This window comes from Rhodnius prolixus, unplaced genomic scaffold (assembly GCF_049639745.1).
Source record: "Rhodnius prolixus isolate KJV_2025 unplaced genomic scaffold, Rpr scaffold_2, whole genome shotgun sequence".
Lineage (NCBI taxonomy): Eukaryota > Metazoa > Arthropoda > Insecta > Hemiptera > Reduviidae > Rhodnius > Rhodnius prolixus.
In genome coordinates, this window is record NW_027411592.1 from 54452683 (window position 1) to 54469432 (window position 16750).

The 16750-nt window shown below is 32.3% G+C and overlaps 1 protein-coding gene and 1 long non-coding RNA gene across 5 annotated transcripts in view; one reads left to right on the forward strand and one right to left on the reverse strand.

The window, feature by feature from the left end:
* The window catches only part of ftz-f1 (ftz transcription factor 1), a 355962-nt gene that overhangs the window by 173622 nt on the left and 165590 nt on the right, over window positions 1-16750 (reverse strand). For 3 of the 4 annotated variants that reach the window (XM_074119982.1, XM_074119981.1, XM_074119983.1), the window contains one exon: window positions 10668-11027. The exons of the other annotated variant lie outside the window; for it this stretch is intronic. In XM_074119982.1, coding sequence (XP_073976083.1) covers window positions 10668-11027 — 360 coding nt within the window. The remainder of the gene's footprint in view (window positions 1-10667; window positions 11028-16750) is intronic. 4 annotated transcript variants of the gene reach the window in all.
* Window positions 988-16440, forward strand: LOC141450003 (uncharacterized). The gene is made up of 2 exons (XR_012455853.1): window positions 988-1178; window positions 13817-16440. It is a non-coding gene; the product is annotated as an uncharacterized lncRNA (long non-coding RNA).

Genomic DNA, 16750 nt, shown 5'->3' on the forward strand with positions numbered 1-16750 from the left:
CCAGCCTTGAGTTGACCTGGTAGGAACTAATTGCCCGTAGAGCAGCCTGACTATCCGAGAAAATTACTAGATGTGATGATATAGACAGTATAATACACAAATAATCTAATTTTGTAAAAACTGGAAATCTGGATGACGTAACAACTGATTAGAGCTTCCTCCTGAAGGAGATATACGATCTAGCAAAAATCAATTTCTCATTTCTTTACTTAAACACAGACAAAACTAAACAGTTCTTCTATTCTAAAAAAACGGGACACAAAGATATTATGAACAAAGTTCAACTTGGTGTTCTATAGGCTGTTAGCTTCCAGTGAGAGTTGTGTATATCTTAAACGTGTATCAACATATAAATATGTACACATACATGGAACTACACGACCAGTATATATATACATGACGTGGGCGAGCCTACACACCCAGACTATGTCACAAACTGTACGTCTCATTCTAACTACTCTCTGACGGGCCCAACTGTTCACCACAATATGTGCACATCAGTCTGTCCCCAACTGTACTTAAAAAAAATAAAATAACCGAAATGTCGTATATTTTCAATAAATATTATTAAATTAAAACACAATTTGTTGTATAGTATAACTAATCTCAAGATTCTAACTCGCGAATTAGCTAATTTGAGTTATAACTAACGTCTTTATTTGCTATCCATCGCAGCGTGCATATTTATTGTATACTTCTTCGGCTTCGGACTTTCATTCCTCTTCAGAGGTAAGTTTTAATCAGTTTTGGTACAGAAATTCACTTACTTATACCGTCACGCACTATACTTGCTGACTATTCCGTAAAATTATTTATTTAAGTGCAACTTCCGGCAGTACGATGTTGACTGAAACCTTATTTTGGTATCCTCCGGTGATTTCTAAACGAAAATTAATTTTTATTTAATTTTGATCATCTTTACGCACATAATATTTTGTAATTGGAACATGTGAAAAGTAAAAATGAAAAATAAAAATAGACAAAAACAGTTTATTCCTAGTGAAGCCTTAAAACTCGTAAATTTTGCAGATTACCTTATCTCTTCTCGTAGAGTAACAGTTGAAAATATAAAAACCAAAGGGAGGAGCTAAAATCTAGATCGAAATGAAAATATAGACAATCCTAACACCTGGTTAAACAGATACCACTCGGAATTTTTTTTTAAAAAAAAGCAACAGGTAATATTATCACTTCTGTTCTATATTCAATTATTATCACTATCTGTGAACACGTTTTCTTTTTATTATTATCTTTATTTTTATTACTTCTCTCCCCATTTTATTTTATTTTATTTTTTGTAATTATTCTGATCTAGTTCTACAACTAAAATGCAAAAGCATCTTTCATTTGAATTCTAAACAAGGGTCTAAACATCTTTAAAGAGTGGATACAAAATTATAAACCTAATTTTTATCCAATGGTAAACATTTAAGTAGCAAAAAACTGCAATAGTTTCCCGGATTTTGGGGATACTCCCTGTACGTACAGATTTTTTTATTTTTTATTTTCACCCACCGGAAATTATCATCTTGAGGTTATACGTGAAAATTTTTTTTGGGGGGGCTAGGTTGAAAAAATGGGGAAAAAAATAGAGGGTCCGATATGTTCACGTACACCTTTATATTGATGTCCTTAATGGACGGAAACTTTTAAACTTTGGTATTCATTTTTACTTCCTAGGGAAGCAAAAAGGGCGCCACGGTAACCGAGCGGTTAAGAGACTAGGATCCCCGCAATGCTAAGGTGTATTGCGGTACTAGTATAGCCCTTGGATTTTATTTAATGGTTAATATGAGATATTTATAATAGAGTATGTTAGGCGGTTAGAGACTAGACCCGCAAAGCTAAGATGTATTGTTGGTTTAGTGGATTCGATTCTCGGTGTCTAGGCCTCAGATTTTATTTAATGGTTAATATGAGAAATTTACAGTAAAATATGTTAACCGGGTAAGAGACTAGACCCGTAATGCTAAGATGTATTGTTGGTTTAGTGGGTTCGATTCTCGATGTCTAGGCCTTGGATTTTATTTAATGGTTAATATGAGAAATTTATAGTAAAGTATATTAGGCGGTTGAGAGACTAGACCCGCAATGCTAAGATGTGTTGTTGGTTTAGTGGGTTCGATTCCCGGTGTCTAGGCCTTGAATTTTATTTAATAGTTAATAAAAGAAATTTATAGTAAAGTATGTTTGCTAGTCGCCACCGTCCACGACACCTAATTGGTAGGTGGACGTAAAGCCCCGGCTGAAAAAATAGCCGATTACTTTACCTTACTTTACTTGAAAAAAAAAATGAAAAAATAACGTATGTACTGTACTTTTAATCCACAAATTTATAGTAGATAATTTGACTAAAATCTAATGAAATATTTCAATCTAAAATTTGCTCCTTAAGGCCTATTAATTTCTATAAAAATAAAGCCTAATGCCTCGAAGAATTTTAAACACGTTTACATCACCTAAATTAAGACAATAAAATGAAAGAATTAAGTAATACTATTATTAGTTTTGTTTCCTTTCCGTTTCCTTTTTACAATTTATTAATTTTTTTTTTTTTTGAAGTAATAAAAATATTATTACAAATTTTTCTAATAAAATAAATAAATAAATGAAAAAAATAAAGGAAGAAAATATCAACAGAGAAACCAAGACTAAAATTGAACTGAGAGAGAGAGAGAGAGAGAGAGAGAGAGAGAGAGAGAGTGAGAGGGAATGAGAGGGAACAATGACACTGATTGCCTAATTTAACTATTGTGTAACCTGCGCAAATATTGCATAGACCAGGGTAAACAGTGTTCAAACTGGCCCGTACCTTCAGTTTTCTCTTCCTTGTATATACGTATTTTTAAAAATATTCAATAACAACCACCGGGGTAAATAGCCCTTCTCAAGGGTAATGTAACTATAGAGAGATTGCATTAACAATTAATTATTTCTACTTTTTTTCCTTCTTGTAAAATTATTTGTAACGTTACTCGTCCCAAATTAGAATATAATGGGTAAAGATGAAAATTAAAACTAGTGTACCTTATTAATTAAATGAAATGAAATGCTAAGTATCTCCTACCTAAAAGGAGCTCTTCTAAAATGATAGCCGAGCGATTAAGAGAATAGACCCGCAAAGCTGCGATGTATTGCGGTATAGTGGATTCGATTCCCAGTGTCTAGGCCTTGGATTTTATTTAATGATTAATATGAGAAATTTATAGTAAAGTATGTGTGGCGGTTAAGAGACTAGACCCGCAATGCTAAGATGTATTGTTGGTTAGTGGGTTCGATTCCCAGTCTAGGCCTTGAATTTTATTTAATGGTTAATGTGAGCAATTTATAGTAAAATATGTTAGGCGGTTAGAGACTAGACTCGCAATGATAAGATGTATTGTTGGTTTAGTGGGTTCGTTTTCCCGGTGTCTAGGGGCTTGGGATTTTATTTAATGGTTAATATGAGAAATGTATAGTAAAATATGTTAGGTGGTTATAGGCTAGACCGGCAATACTAAGATGTATTGTTGGTTTAGTGGGTTCGATTCCCCTGGTGAAGGCTTTGGATTTTATTTAATGGTTAATATGAGAAATTTATAGTAAAATATGTTAGGTGGTTATAGGCTAGACCTGCAATACTAAGATGTATTGTTGGTTTAGTGGGTTCGATTCCCCTGGTGAAGGCCTTGGATTTTATTTAATGGTTAATATGAGAAATTTATAGTAAAGTATGTTAGGTGGTTATAGGCTAGACCCGCAATACTAAGATGTATTGTAAAACACCAAAAAATGCAAATTTTTTAGAAGTAAGGCACGCCAATGGGAGTTATTTCGTTAAATGTGTCAAATGTGTATGTCATTTTTATCGATAAAAAATTTTTTTTTAAGAAAACCCTCCTCCGTAACAGTAAACAAGAGATAGAACCGTACATTACACAAAAATGGAACTTTAAAGGAAATCTATTCACCCGTCTTTCCAATAAAGTGTATTTAATCGAATTTTGGGGGGGGGGAATTTAAAATCGGCCGGCAATGCACTGAAAAAAACTCCGGGCGCCAATAACCTTAGATGTTGACGCGCCTTAAATCATTTCTAAATTAAAAAATAATAACAATAAATACTATCGACTTCTAAAAACCCCTGAAAGAAGATAGACAACTTCCCTCTTAATAGTAGCTACGCGAAAACCCATAAATTCCAATAGTTTACCAAAAAAAAATTTGAGTACGATAATAATGATAATTGATAATGTTTTTAAAAGATAAGATAAAACTTTGGACTCATTTAGTTGTTTGATGTAATAAATTGTTACTATTATTTGGTGGCAACTTGTTTGGTACGATTTAAATTCTATATTTATTTGAAGAACAAGCAAAATAATAGATAAGATAGAAATCTGTCTTTAAATATCAAGAAATCAATCAAATTTTTGCCCTATTTCTTCTTTTTAGAAGTTCATTGAAAATTTAATGCAAAAAATATATATTTTTTTAATTGTATAAACAAATATTTCTTTGAGATGCTATTTATTGCATAATCTGCATTTAAAATCAATCAAAACTAGATTTGTGGCGAATAAATTAATCTACATTCTACAATTTTGTTGCACATGTGCAACAGAGAGAAGTGCAACCTCGACCTTCAAATTGTATGGATTTTTCTTTTATACGTGTATACAGTAATTGGAAAATTTATTCAAATTAGCGGTTTATATTAGGAAATTACATTTTTTTCGAATCGTGTTTTTGATTTTCATTTAATGTATTTTTTTATAAACAGAAAATAAATAAATACTTGGCCCCGTTCTCTACATAGTATCAGACATAAACTAGGCATCACTGCACACTACTCTGGTACATATGCAGATGACATATTCAGGCTACCTGGTGCACTATCTTGGACTCTTCAAAGACAAACGCTTCACTTCGAACGCGTATACGGTAGACTTGACAAATCGTGCAAAACTTCTATACAGATTTCTTGGGAAAACGCTCAATAATGTACCTAATAGAACTCTAACGATTGATATATAATACTATTCGTAAAGCTATGTGGACTAGAGCTATGGGGTTTCAACTAAACCTACAAACATACGGACAGTACAGTGTTATTCCAATCAAAAACTACTGCCAACAGACAGTTGACGCTCCTTTCTACGGTGACTAACTTATTCTTCACAAAGACCTCAACATCCCCATTCGTACAACAAACAATTCGCCAATATGACTTATCACAAGCTCTAGCCCCTAATCCTTTCGCCTCTACTGTCATTCCAGACAATCCAGCACTTTGACTGAATCGCCAGTGGCCCTCGGACTTCCTTAAGAACTGAAGATCATCACCATCATCGATATCCTGGTAAAGAGTGCTTTTCCGCTGGGTAGTTTCTCCCTCCTTACGTCATCACACAACATTCACATCTTCACTCATACTTATTCTACATATAAAAAAAATAATAATATTTAATTCAAACTTTAAAATAATTTTACTGAATCAATTTAGGTATTTATTGTAAGTTCTCCAGAATATTAATTTTTTTTTGAGATTTGTAGCTTTAATTCTTAATTCTCTCGAGAAAAATGGGTGATCCATTGCTGGAAACCATATTGCTGAATACCACCACCCACTAGTGTGCATATTTCTCGAGAAAAACATTAATTTTAAAAATTTGAAACTATCGGTTACGATAATAGCGATAATAAAATAAATAATGAGAGCGAACGATGGAGACAAAGAGAGAGAGGGAAGAAGAAATTAGGTCAGAGCATTATTATTATTTACGGAATGCTTATATTTATGGTGATAAGGAGAGTAGTACTTAATGTTCACATTCAGTGATAACAAAGACTAGTTCTCTCTTAATATTGTTAGCAGAACTGTTAATATAATGTTGTATTAAAATTAATTTTTGCCTCCATTATTTAATATATCTTATAAAATTGACAGAAATCTACTAAATTTGCTTTTCTTTTTAAAATTTAATTATTTTTAATATATACTATTAGCTTGTTGCTTTTTTTAATCAAAAGAATGAATTAAGTCGAACCGTTCGCTGCACAACTCGATTAACACCATGAAACAAGACAAAAAAATGGAAAAATGCAATGAAATAATCGATAACTGTTTTTTATAATGCTGTTTATAATATAAAATTCAAATAAATTTACCGTTATCTTTCAGGCCTGCTACTTGAATTTAAGTTGAATTATTGTAACGATTTACATTATCTATCGTACTGGAGATAATCAAAATGGTTTCTGACATAAATTAATTTAATATTCAATGGCCAACAAAATTGTTGTAATTTAATGGTGTTAATCTTTATTATTGAGGGAAATTTATTGCTAATATAAGAAGCTATGGACTGAAACGAGTGCTTTGACAACTTTAATTTAAGATATTTCAAAAAAAAGTGTGGAGTTAATCGATTCGTGCAGTGTACGGCTCTATTCATTCATATAGTATTTCTGGTAAAACTTAATCAATGGAAGTAGAGGACAAGTTAGTTATGTTTCAGCAAGATTCCATCCCAGCCTCTTTAAAAAGATATAATTAAATAGAATGACTGGTCAAGCAAAGTAATGATTTATTGATGCTCAGGTTAATTCAACCATAGGGATAATGGAATGTAAATAAAATATGAGGGGAGACTAAATTCTCGTATTGGCGCTTATCTGCGTGAAATAGAAAGTAATTTGGTGGTGGGGAGAGGGGAAGCAACCGGAAGCTGATGAAAAATAAACACACGGTGCTCTCTTGATGTGATCATTACAAAATTCTAATCTACCAAGAACTTTTAAACAGATTTAAATTTTTTTTTGGGGGGGTGCATAAAGATTAGTCTGAATGTGGAATGATAGCGCCCCCATTGTCTTTTTTTCATCGCCATTAGAAAACTGTACAAAAAATATGTTCTGCACGATAAATATAATCTAAAAGGACAGTATTTCTCAGGGCATGCACAATCTGGTGAAAATGCCATTTAGATGATTTGACAAGATCCGCGTTCCTATCTCGTTCTAGTACTGAGTAAATCCAAACTCCAAAACTCCATAGAATCCAACCCCCAATTTTCCCCTCTGCTCGCTAAAACGTTTGTTTTATATGAAAAAAAAAAAAAAAAAACGGTTTAAACCAAGGCGCAGAATTAAAATTTCCACAAACTTCTATAAAATCGATTATACAAGTTTTTTCTGTTTTTTTGGATAAGAAATCTATTTTAACAGTTCGATTAAACCAATCGATATTCTCTCAAATTATATTTTCCTTGCTACTGTACCATAAATACTTATTAACATCGATTAACATATTATAAAACTACTTTAAAAAAATTTTTACTGTTTTTAAAAATTACGGTTTGGATAAAACAACAAATCAGCAAATACTTTCATTCATTTCATTCATTTTTTAGTTCGTAATTTTAGCCATTCATAAAACGTTTGAAAAGCATGTGTTTAATTGAAATTTTATTACAATTGATATCATTTATGTAATTTTACTGCTTTAAATTTTCATTGATATTGTTTAGAATTTATTAGATGTCACGGGCTCTTATGCAGGCTGGCCATTTCATTCATAATTAATTTTATTTTGAATAATTATATATATCTTTTTTTATTTAAAGTGAATTGGGAACAAACCGGAAATAAGTATTAGTAAAAACGCCACAAACCACCACCGGTTAACAAATAATAACCGAAGCTTTCGTGACCAAAAATAGTACTACACCAAAAGGACGATCCATTTTTCAAGCTTACTACCACCTTCCTTTTTCCCTCAGCACTGAACTTCCGCTAAAAAAAACTGCATTTTTTTTATATATATATATTTTTTTAAATTCGAATTCAGCAAACTCTCAATAAATTCTACAGTTATTTGGAGTTAATCAAAATGGTGAAGCAACAGGTACAAAAAATATTTTTACTTTTTTTTTAAAAAAAAATAACGAATCAAATTATCGCTAGTCTTGAAAATAAACTTAAGTAAGTTTAAGTTTTTCACATCTAAGCTTAGTTAAAAGTACATTTTAAATGAAAATTTGCGACCTTGTGTGTGACACAGAGAATAGTAACTTTTTTTTTAATCTATCAGACAAATACAGACAACCCTATTTGGCGGAGAAATTTTACTTAAAAATCTAAACATAATTAGTTACGAATAAATAAATAAAAATAGAAAAAATAAAGACAAAAAAGAAAACTCCGAAAAAATAAATATAAATAATGAGATTTATCAAATATTACGTAAAAAAAAAAAAAATAAAAAAAATAAAGTCCAAATATAAAAAAAATAAATATTTATAACCTTCTGAACTCTTTGGATAAATCACAGAATGACCTTTTTGAAGGATGTAGTTTGGGAAAACTAGACAAGCGGTTTTTCTACTTTTCCTCACTTTTGCACCGTTTCCATTTCGCTTGTTTTTTTTTTAAATTTTATATGTACTATAAATACTCGTTAATTAAACAATTTTTACTAAATGTTACATATTCAATTTTGGGAAAAAATAAAATTAAATGTTCATTTAAATTTCCATCGAAAGAGTATCGACAAAAGAAATTATTTCTCTCTCCTTCTAAATGCAAATTCATGATTGAATACTCTCCGGGTAGGATTTGAACGTCAAGAAAAGAAAATCAGCACGAAAAAGCGAAATAATATTGGGGGGGGGGGAAACACCCCCACTTTAATAAAAATTTTTCCTTTTTTTTCTATAAAAGATAAAAAAATTCATAGAATTTTCTTTTAATAAAGTTAAGAGCATTATCCTCTTTTATAAGAGCATTTATTTTATTTATTTTTTTTTGGTGGCAACACTGATCAAATAGACTACGAGATAATTGTTATATTACAAAATTTTTGTATATTCTGGATAAACGTCATAATTTTCAGATTATATAAATATATTGTATATATTTTCCCAAAAAAATTCGTCAAAAGGAAATGTTTTTAAAAGTGAAATGACATTTCCTTTGACGATGGATTCTGACAAAGAAAAAACTTATATATAATCTCAAAAATTGTGACGTTTAACTCAATAGCAATTTTTCTTCTTTTTTTTTTGGTAGATTTCCCAAAAAAATTTTTAATATTTTTAATTTAAAAACAGGAAAATTTAAAATTTAAGAAAACTAAAAATTATCACAAAATTAAATAAAGAATAAAACCAATCAAAAAAAAAAAAAAAAAAAAAAAAACTAGCAACAACTTACTGATAATCAAAATATAATTTATAATATATTTTTTTGGGAGGAGGGGTTTAATTTCGAAACTTTTGCGAGAACTGTTTTGTAAGGGCTCGAGAGAGAGAGAGAGAGTTTTTTTAGTTTCACAATTTGAGATTTCATTTTAAGTTACACTATTATTTTTTATTCATTTTCTTTTTTTTTAAGGATTTTTATATTTCTTTATATATTCAAGCCACTTTATATATTCAAGCCACTTTATATATTCAAGCCACTTTATATATTACTTAGTTTGTAAAGAAATTTAGTGATAAGGAAAAAGTACAAATTTTGTATTTAGTTATTTATTTAAATAATATTTAAAACTACGAATTTCCCAATAGTTTTCATTAAACAAGTGAAGAAGTGAAAACATATGTAAATCTTGCAGTGGGGCCATCAAATATTGTAATCTTAAATGCTTTATCATTTTTTTTTGTATCGTACAAAATGGTTGTTTTTTTCCACGGATCCTAATTCATTTTTTGGAATTTGAAGAAGGATAAAGGGACTCGTAGATTGGACTACAAATAAATGAAATATATTTTAAGAGGGAAAATTGAAGAAGAAGGCGTGGTGTTAAGAATAAGAGTATTTAAGAACGAGGAGAAAGAGAGGATAGAAACAGAGAGAGAAAGAGAAATGAAATGCACACTCAGACACAGACACAGACAACAGGCAGTTTACAGTATTCAAAGAGTTGTTGTTTGTTGCTGGTTTGTACGTGGTGTGTCTCAAGCAAGACATGAAGCAAGCTCTCTGGGTGTTGTGAAAGACAATCTACTCTCGCTGCTGCACCACACAACAACTCTACACCAATGGAGAGAGCCAACACAACTTCACAACTCTAAAACTGTTTGTCCTCCACATCCTACTCTAGGACTACTACACTGAGAAACCCCCCCTACCTAATAATAAATACTACGAGACTAAAAAAAGAAAGAAGATTTTTTTTTAAAAAAAAAATACTATTTTAATACTCTTTCATTTGGTTCCCTATTATAAAATAGTTATCGAGTTAAAAAACTTTATTTGGCAAAATATTACCACGAATATATAAAAAACTTTAGTTCAGAATTACAGAATTACCACGAAGATATTTCCGATTATTTTTTGCGTGCTGTTAGACTTAACATAAATTAATATCTGCAAGAAGAAAGAAAGAAAATTCCTATTATCACCGATGAGAGATGCTGCACTTTGAAGTAAAAAAAAAACATTAGTAACAACGCGTAACTTATTGCGCAAAATTTTAAATTTAAGGAGATCAATTTAAAATGTAGAAGAGATCCTATTTGTAAGATTAGGAACAGCGATTTCTTTATAGATAGGAATTTCCAGCTCTTTTAAAGGAAAAAATTACCATTTTCACCTAAAAAAATAATTATTAGGGGACATTTTTGTTTTTTATCAAAAAGAAATAGAAAAACGTGCAAAAAAAAAAGAAGGAAAACACTCACCTTCAAGTTTCATGCCAACTTCCAAACATTTTTGAAACCTGCAAAATGGACACCTTTTCCTTTGTGTTTTATCAATATGACAGCTCCTTTCGGCCACGCACGTGTACACTTTCTTGTTTTGTACGGTCCTTTTGAAGAATCCTTTGCACGATTCGCACGTCAGCAGGCCGTAATGATATCCGGACACTTTGTCCCCACAGACCGGGCACAATTCTTCAATACCTTCTTTAGTATCCGGCATGTCGGAAGGCGGCACTTGGGCCAGCTGTTGTTGAAAAGAGGAAGCGGCCGCCACAGCTTCCATGCCGCCGCCACCTCCTCCTCCTCCGCCTCCGCCTCCGCCACCGCCACCACCGGCACCTGGTGACGAAAAGAAACACGCATCTAGATTGTAGGCCATTGAAGGCGAGTGTCCGGCGGATAAAGAGGATTGGATTGGATAAAGAGGCGGCGAACCGGCGTACAACTGTTGTGGACAGTTGGGACTGCCGCCTCCACCGCCACCGCCGCCGCCGGTATGATCATTGCCGCCGCCTCCGCCGGGACTCAGGTTGAAATGGGACATGGAGAGTGAGGAGAGGGCCTGCTGCTCCATTTCCAATAACATAGTCACACCACTGGTTCACTTGCACATATACATACCACTTCCACAAGTATATTTTAAATTAAATTGTATCGAGAGCAAAAGATTTATGAGAAAAAAAAAAAAAAAAAAAAAAAAAAACCACACACTTTGCTACTATTTGATCGAGTACCGAGTAAAGTAGTTGAGTAGAGTATTAGAAACAATACTAGTAGTACTTAGGAGGAGAAGAAGAAGAACAAGTGCAGCACCAGCACCAAACATACCCTCCTACTAGATGGACGGGCTGCTGGCCAATAAGTGAAAGTGAACAACGACGGCAAGGAGTGACCGAGTTGTAGCGCTGTGGAGGGGAGCGACCAGGGGAACAGTTTGGCAGCCACCACCACGCCGGCTCCGCTCAGGAGTGGGGAGCCCCCGGTGGTGGTGGTGGGGAGTTGGCCGACCTACTGACCTACATCAGTGCTCTCCTCTCTCTCGCTCCGAGTGTGTGTCAATGTTGTAGTGCTCTCTCCCTCCACTCTACACTAGCCTCAACACAATTATTAATACACCAACACATTACCATCATGCAGCCAGCCCAACGCCCCTTTCGTCAAACACACTGGGAGTCTGCAACCTCTTCTTCTTATTTAATATGCTTCACTACTCCCTAAATAATGCACCCTCTAATTGCCCCAACAATTTGTCTACAATTACCATAGATTTCTAAATGATAATGACAATACACGTGTCCTTTCTACAATATCTACACACAAAACCACACTAATCCAACAAAAGAAGAAAAAAAAAAAAACTGCAAGGCGAACATATCAGATACTAAAAATTAATTATCAAACTACAAGCAGGTCTCAAAACTGATGCTCTAAGCCCCATTCTAGTTTGCCATATGTTCAGGGATTCATTCCAATCAGTCGAATGTGTTGATGCAGGATAGTATTCAAGCAGGCTCCTGTTCAAGATAACGCAAGCATCACAGCCGCAGAGATTACTACTACTTCTGCTATATAAGGGTAGGATGCTTTTTTGTGCTAACCTAAAAGTGGATTTGATTGGTGGTTATGAAGGGCAAAATTTGGTGAGATCAATGACTCTACACACATTCACAGTTCGTCTAATGCTCCATTTCTCAAGCATCAATTGAATAATTTGATCCACAGGGATCTTACTCAAAGCTGGAATTGTGGCCAGAAAAATGAAGAGATAGCCCAGATCTTCATACTACACAGAGGTTTGATGATAGAACATTGAAGGACATCAATAATCAGTAGGAAATACTGCAAATGATAACACTTTTCATACAGTGCAAATATAAAAATTAGCTTTTTTGGGGGGCATCTAAGGGACATCTTTTCCAACAAATAAGTTCTCAATGAATTCTAAAATTTCCTTGTTAACTACAGAAAGACAATCTAGAAATTCTCCTAAACCATCGAAGGCCACCTTTGTAAAAACATTGGATGATTCTGTATCATATAAAACATATAATAATTCTGGGGTACAATAAATGAAAGTATTATTAAGAAAAAACTCAAATTAATGCCTCAAAACAATAAGTTGTGTGCAATTTCGCTGAATATACATATAAATTATGGATAACCCCGATATAATCTAAAATAATCTAGGTACATCTCAATTTTATATATATATATATATATTAAGAGATCCGATAAACAGATGAATGAATAAATTTTATTTAAGAACACAGAATCAAGAACCTGTGGAAATATTAAGCCCTAAGAAAAGCTTTACGTTACCAAGAAAATTCACTCGTTATTACTGTTCATTATTTGGTGGTAATTTGATTCATAGTTTCAATAGGATGAAAAAAATAACTGCCAGTTTCAGTCATTGATATATTTTTATTATGCCGAAGCTTTCGACCTAACACCCAACCCTTTCATGACGTAAAATATTACATTGCCCTGAAGATGACCTAGTTCCTAGGTCGAAAGCTTCGGCATAATAAAAATATATCAATGACTGAAACTGGGAGTTATTTTTTCACCCTAATGTACTATTTCCTATACGTACTACTGTAATGACGCGATGTAGATCGAAAATACGTTTATATTAGCGATAGAGTAAAGTAAAAATTATTAGTAAAAAAAAAGTTAATTATTCTACTTAAGAAGGCTTGGTTTTAGTGAACGAACCTTAGATGAGGTTAAGCTCTGTTATTAATTAATTTAAAGTAATTATGCACTACGGCTTTGATCATATAATTAACGTGATTATAATAGATATTCAATTAAAAAATACTTTAGTACTTCACAAAAAAACGCTATTTACAGGTTAACATATTAGAAATAGCATAAATAAAAATCCGAGACTATCTGTATCAGGTGCCATTATTTTTAATGTATCTTTATTTCAAATTTCGATACTGACAGACAGAGTAAAGATTTGGGTCGCAAACTAGACGGACATAAAAAAAACGTTAGCTATCCCTCGGGAATATTGTGGTACTTAAAATAAAATAGAAATACTTTCCAAATCCTACTATTAAAATGGATGATCATCAAATAAATAATAATATTAATAATAAAGGTCGTGGTACAAACAGGAAACTAAGAAGCTAAGAAAATACACGATGAAAAGCAAGATGGATGACCATTTAAGAAAATGAGATCAAATTTCAAAGCGAAGGGAATTAATACTATATAGGGGAGAGCTGGAGCCCATAGTGCCGGAGGAACTCAATGAACATCTACTCAGTCAGACTGGCTACAAAACACTTACAAATGAAGCAGCTAAGTCCTCTCTCCCAATACATTTAAAGGTGAAAAGCAAAAAACTTAATCTAACAAATACATAAAAACAATAAAAAAAACTTAATCTAAATATCTAAAAAAGAAAATGGTAAATCTATCCAATGGTCTTGTTATTAATTTCAAATAATTAAATAAATATTTTATTTTCGAACCTTAAAAACTTCGCATAATATTCAATAAATAATATGTGAAATGCTCAAAGTCCATGATTAAATTACTACTTGAATGAAAATATAGATTGCATTTTTTACTTATATTTGGCATAAGGCACCAAAAGCATACATTTTTACCTGGCTAAATACAGAAAATATATATGTGGTACATATATTGAAACTACCAATTTAAATATTATTTAAGACCTAATATTTATCCTAAATATTAAAGATAAAATTTGAAATGTACAGCCTTGACTGCTAACCATAATCACAACTAATTAAGAAAAATAATTACAAACTACAAATGAAAGCTTAGAATTATGTTTATCAAAAAATTAATTGGTTGGCTATATATATTGGATTTAGTATTATATTCTTTCATTGAAAAATTCGCTAACATGTAACCGAATTAGTGCTGCACGAGACCGAGACGAGGCGAGACTTTATGCAGTCTCGATCTCGGTCTCGGTCTCGGTCGCTCAAGTCTCGGTCTCGGTTTATTGAATTTTTGTTTAAGTATTAAAAGCGGTTTGCTATTAATAACTTTTCAAAAAATGTTATTATTTTCTAATAATTATTTTAATTTATATATTGGTAATGAAAATGTGTGTAAAAGAAGACAACTACTTACACTTCAATGCATCATATATAACTATTACTGTTATATATCTTTATATAATTTCAAAAAGATGTTAAAAACGTGCCAAATGAAAGACCCAAATAACATATCTGCCAGCTATAACAAGTCGATTCGTGAAATAAAAAATACACCTCCCAACAAACTTCTCGCTCCATTAGTTATGGCTGTTGGTGAAGATAAAGAATCTGATGATTCACCTTTTGACGACGACGACGACTGCATCAATATTTTTGCACCATTTGCTCAAAAATCAGCAAATATCACCGAAGCATGGAAGACAGAAATAATTAATTACACCAAATTAGACCAAGCACCAGTAGACGTTGACATTTTAGAATGGTGGAAAACACTTGAGAATTCCTTCAAAAATTTGTCTAGAATGGCAAAAGATATTTTTAGTATCTGTGCAACTTCAGTGCCATCGGAAAGATGATAATGACCAATAGAAGATCTTCTCTAACTTCTGACTCAGTAAAAGCTCTTTTATGTATCAATGCTTGGGGCAAAGTGTATCTTAAAAACGAAAATTTGTGGCAATATTTTTTAGGTGCATAGATAGTCTTTTTTTTCAAATTCACTAATTCCAAAATTCTAAAATATAATTCAAATGATATCATAGTTCAAAGTATTAGATTATTAATAGTGAAATTTATGAAATTGAATGAATGAATGATATGAATAGTGAAATTCATATTTAGTGAATTTATGTAAAAATTATGTAATTCGAAGGGGGCCGCCACGGTAGCCGAGCGGTGCGAGACCTGCGAAGCTAATGTGTATTGTGGTACTGGGTTCGATTTCCGGTCTTAGGCCTTGGATTTTATTTAATGGTTAATATGAGAAATTTACAGTAAAGTATGTTTGCTAGTCGCCTCCGTCCGCGACACCTAATTGGTAGTTGGACGTAAAGCCCCGCCTGAAAAAAATAGGCGATTACTTTACTTTGCTTACTTTACTTATGTAATTCGAAGTCAAATAGATGTAGTAATATTGAACATATATAATAAAATCGTATCTTTTAATAATTAATTCAATACACGTAATGATTATTTATTAATAAAGAACACAATTTTATAATTTTGTAGCTAAAAATTAATATTTGAAAAACCGAGACGAGACCGAGATTTCTCGACGAGATATATATCATGTCTCGATCTCGGTCTCGGTACCGAGATCGAGATTTGTCTCGTTTCTCGTGCAGCACTAAACCGAATTCTCAGTGAAAAACTATTTAAATTGTAGAAGGAAAACTGTCGGATTTTCTTAGAATAAATAAATAAAAAAATTTAAATAAAAAAAATATAAAATAAAAGTATAAAATCTAATTTGCTTCATTACAAAAAAAAAAAAGTACAATAAGTCCCCTTACACGGAAGTATAATAACAATTTTATACCATTACTATAGGTCAATCAATAAATTTTGACACTATAACCTTATTTACGAAAATAATCAATGTAATTAGCGAAATATCTAGGTTAAGGATACAATCATTTTGTATCAAAGATTAGTAAGTTTCTTGCAACATTATTTCTTTTGATGTTATTTATAAAATAGTAGTGTGTATGTATATCAGCGTTTCCAAACCTCTGGTACGCGAGTTGGTGGTTGGTGGTACGCGAGTTGGTGGTTGGTGGTACGCGAGTTGGTGGTTGGTGGTACGCGAGTTGGTGGTTGGTGGTACGCGAGTTGGTGGTTGGTGGTACGCGAGTTGGTGGTTGGTGGTACGCGAGTTGGTGGTTGGTGGTACGCGAGTTGGTGGTTGGTGGTACGCGAGTTGGTGGTTGGTGGTACGCGAAAAATAATCAGTAATGGTGGACATAAAAAATTAAATCATAAAAACGTTTCAAATAATACATAAAAATTAATTTAATTAATAATATTATACAGTAAAGTTGTTAATATGTAGAGTAATAAGGTTGGTCCATCTCA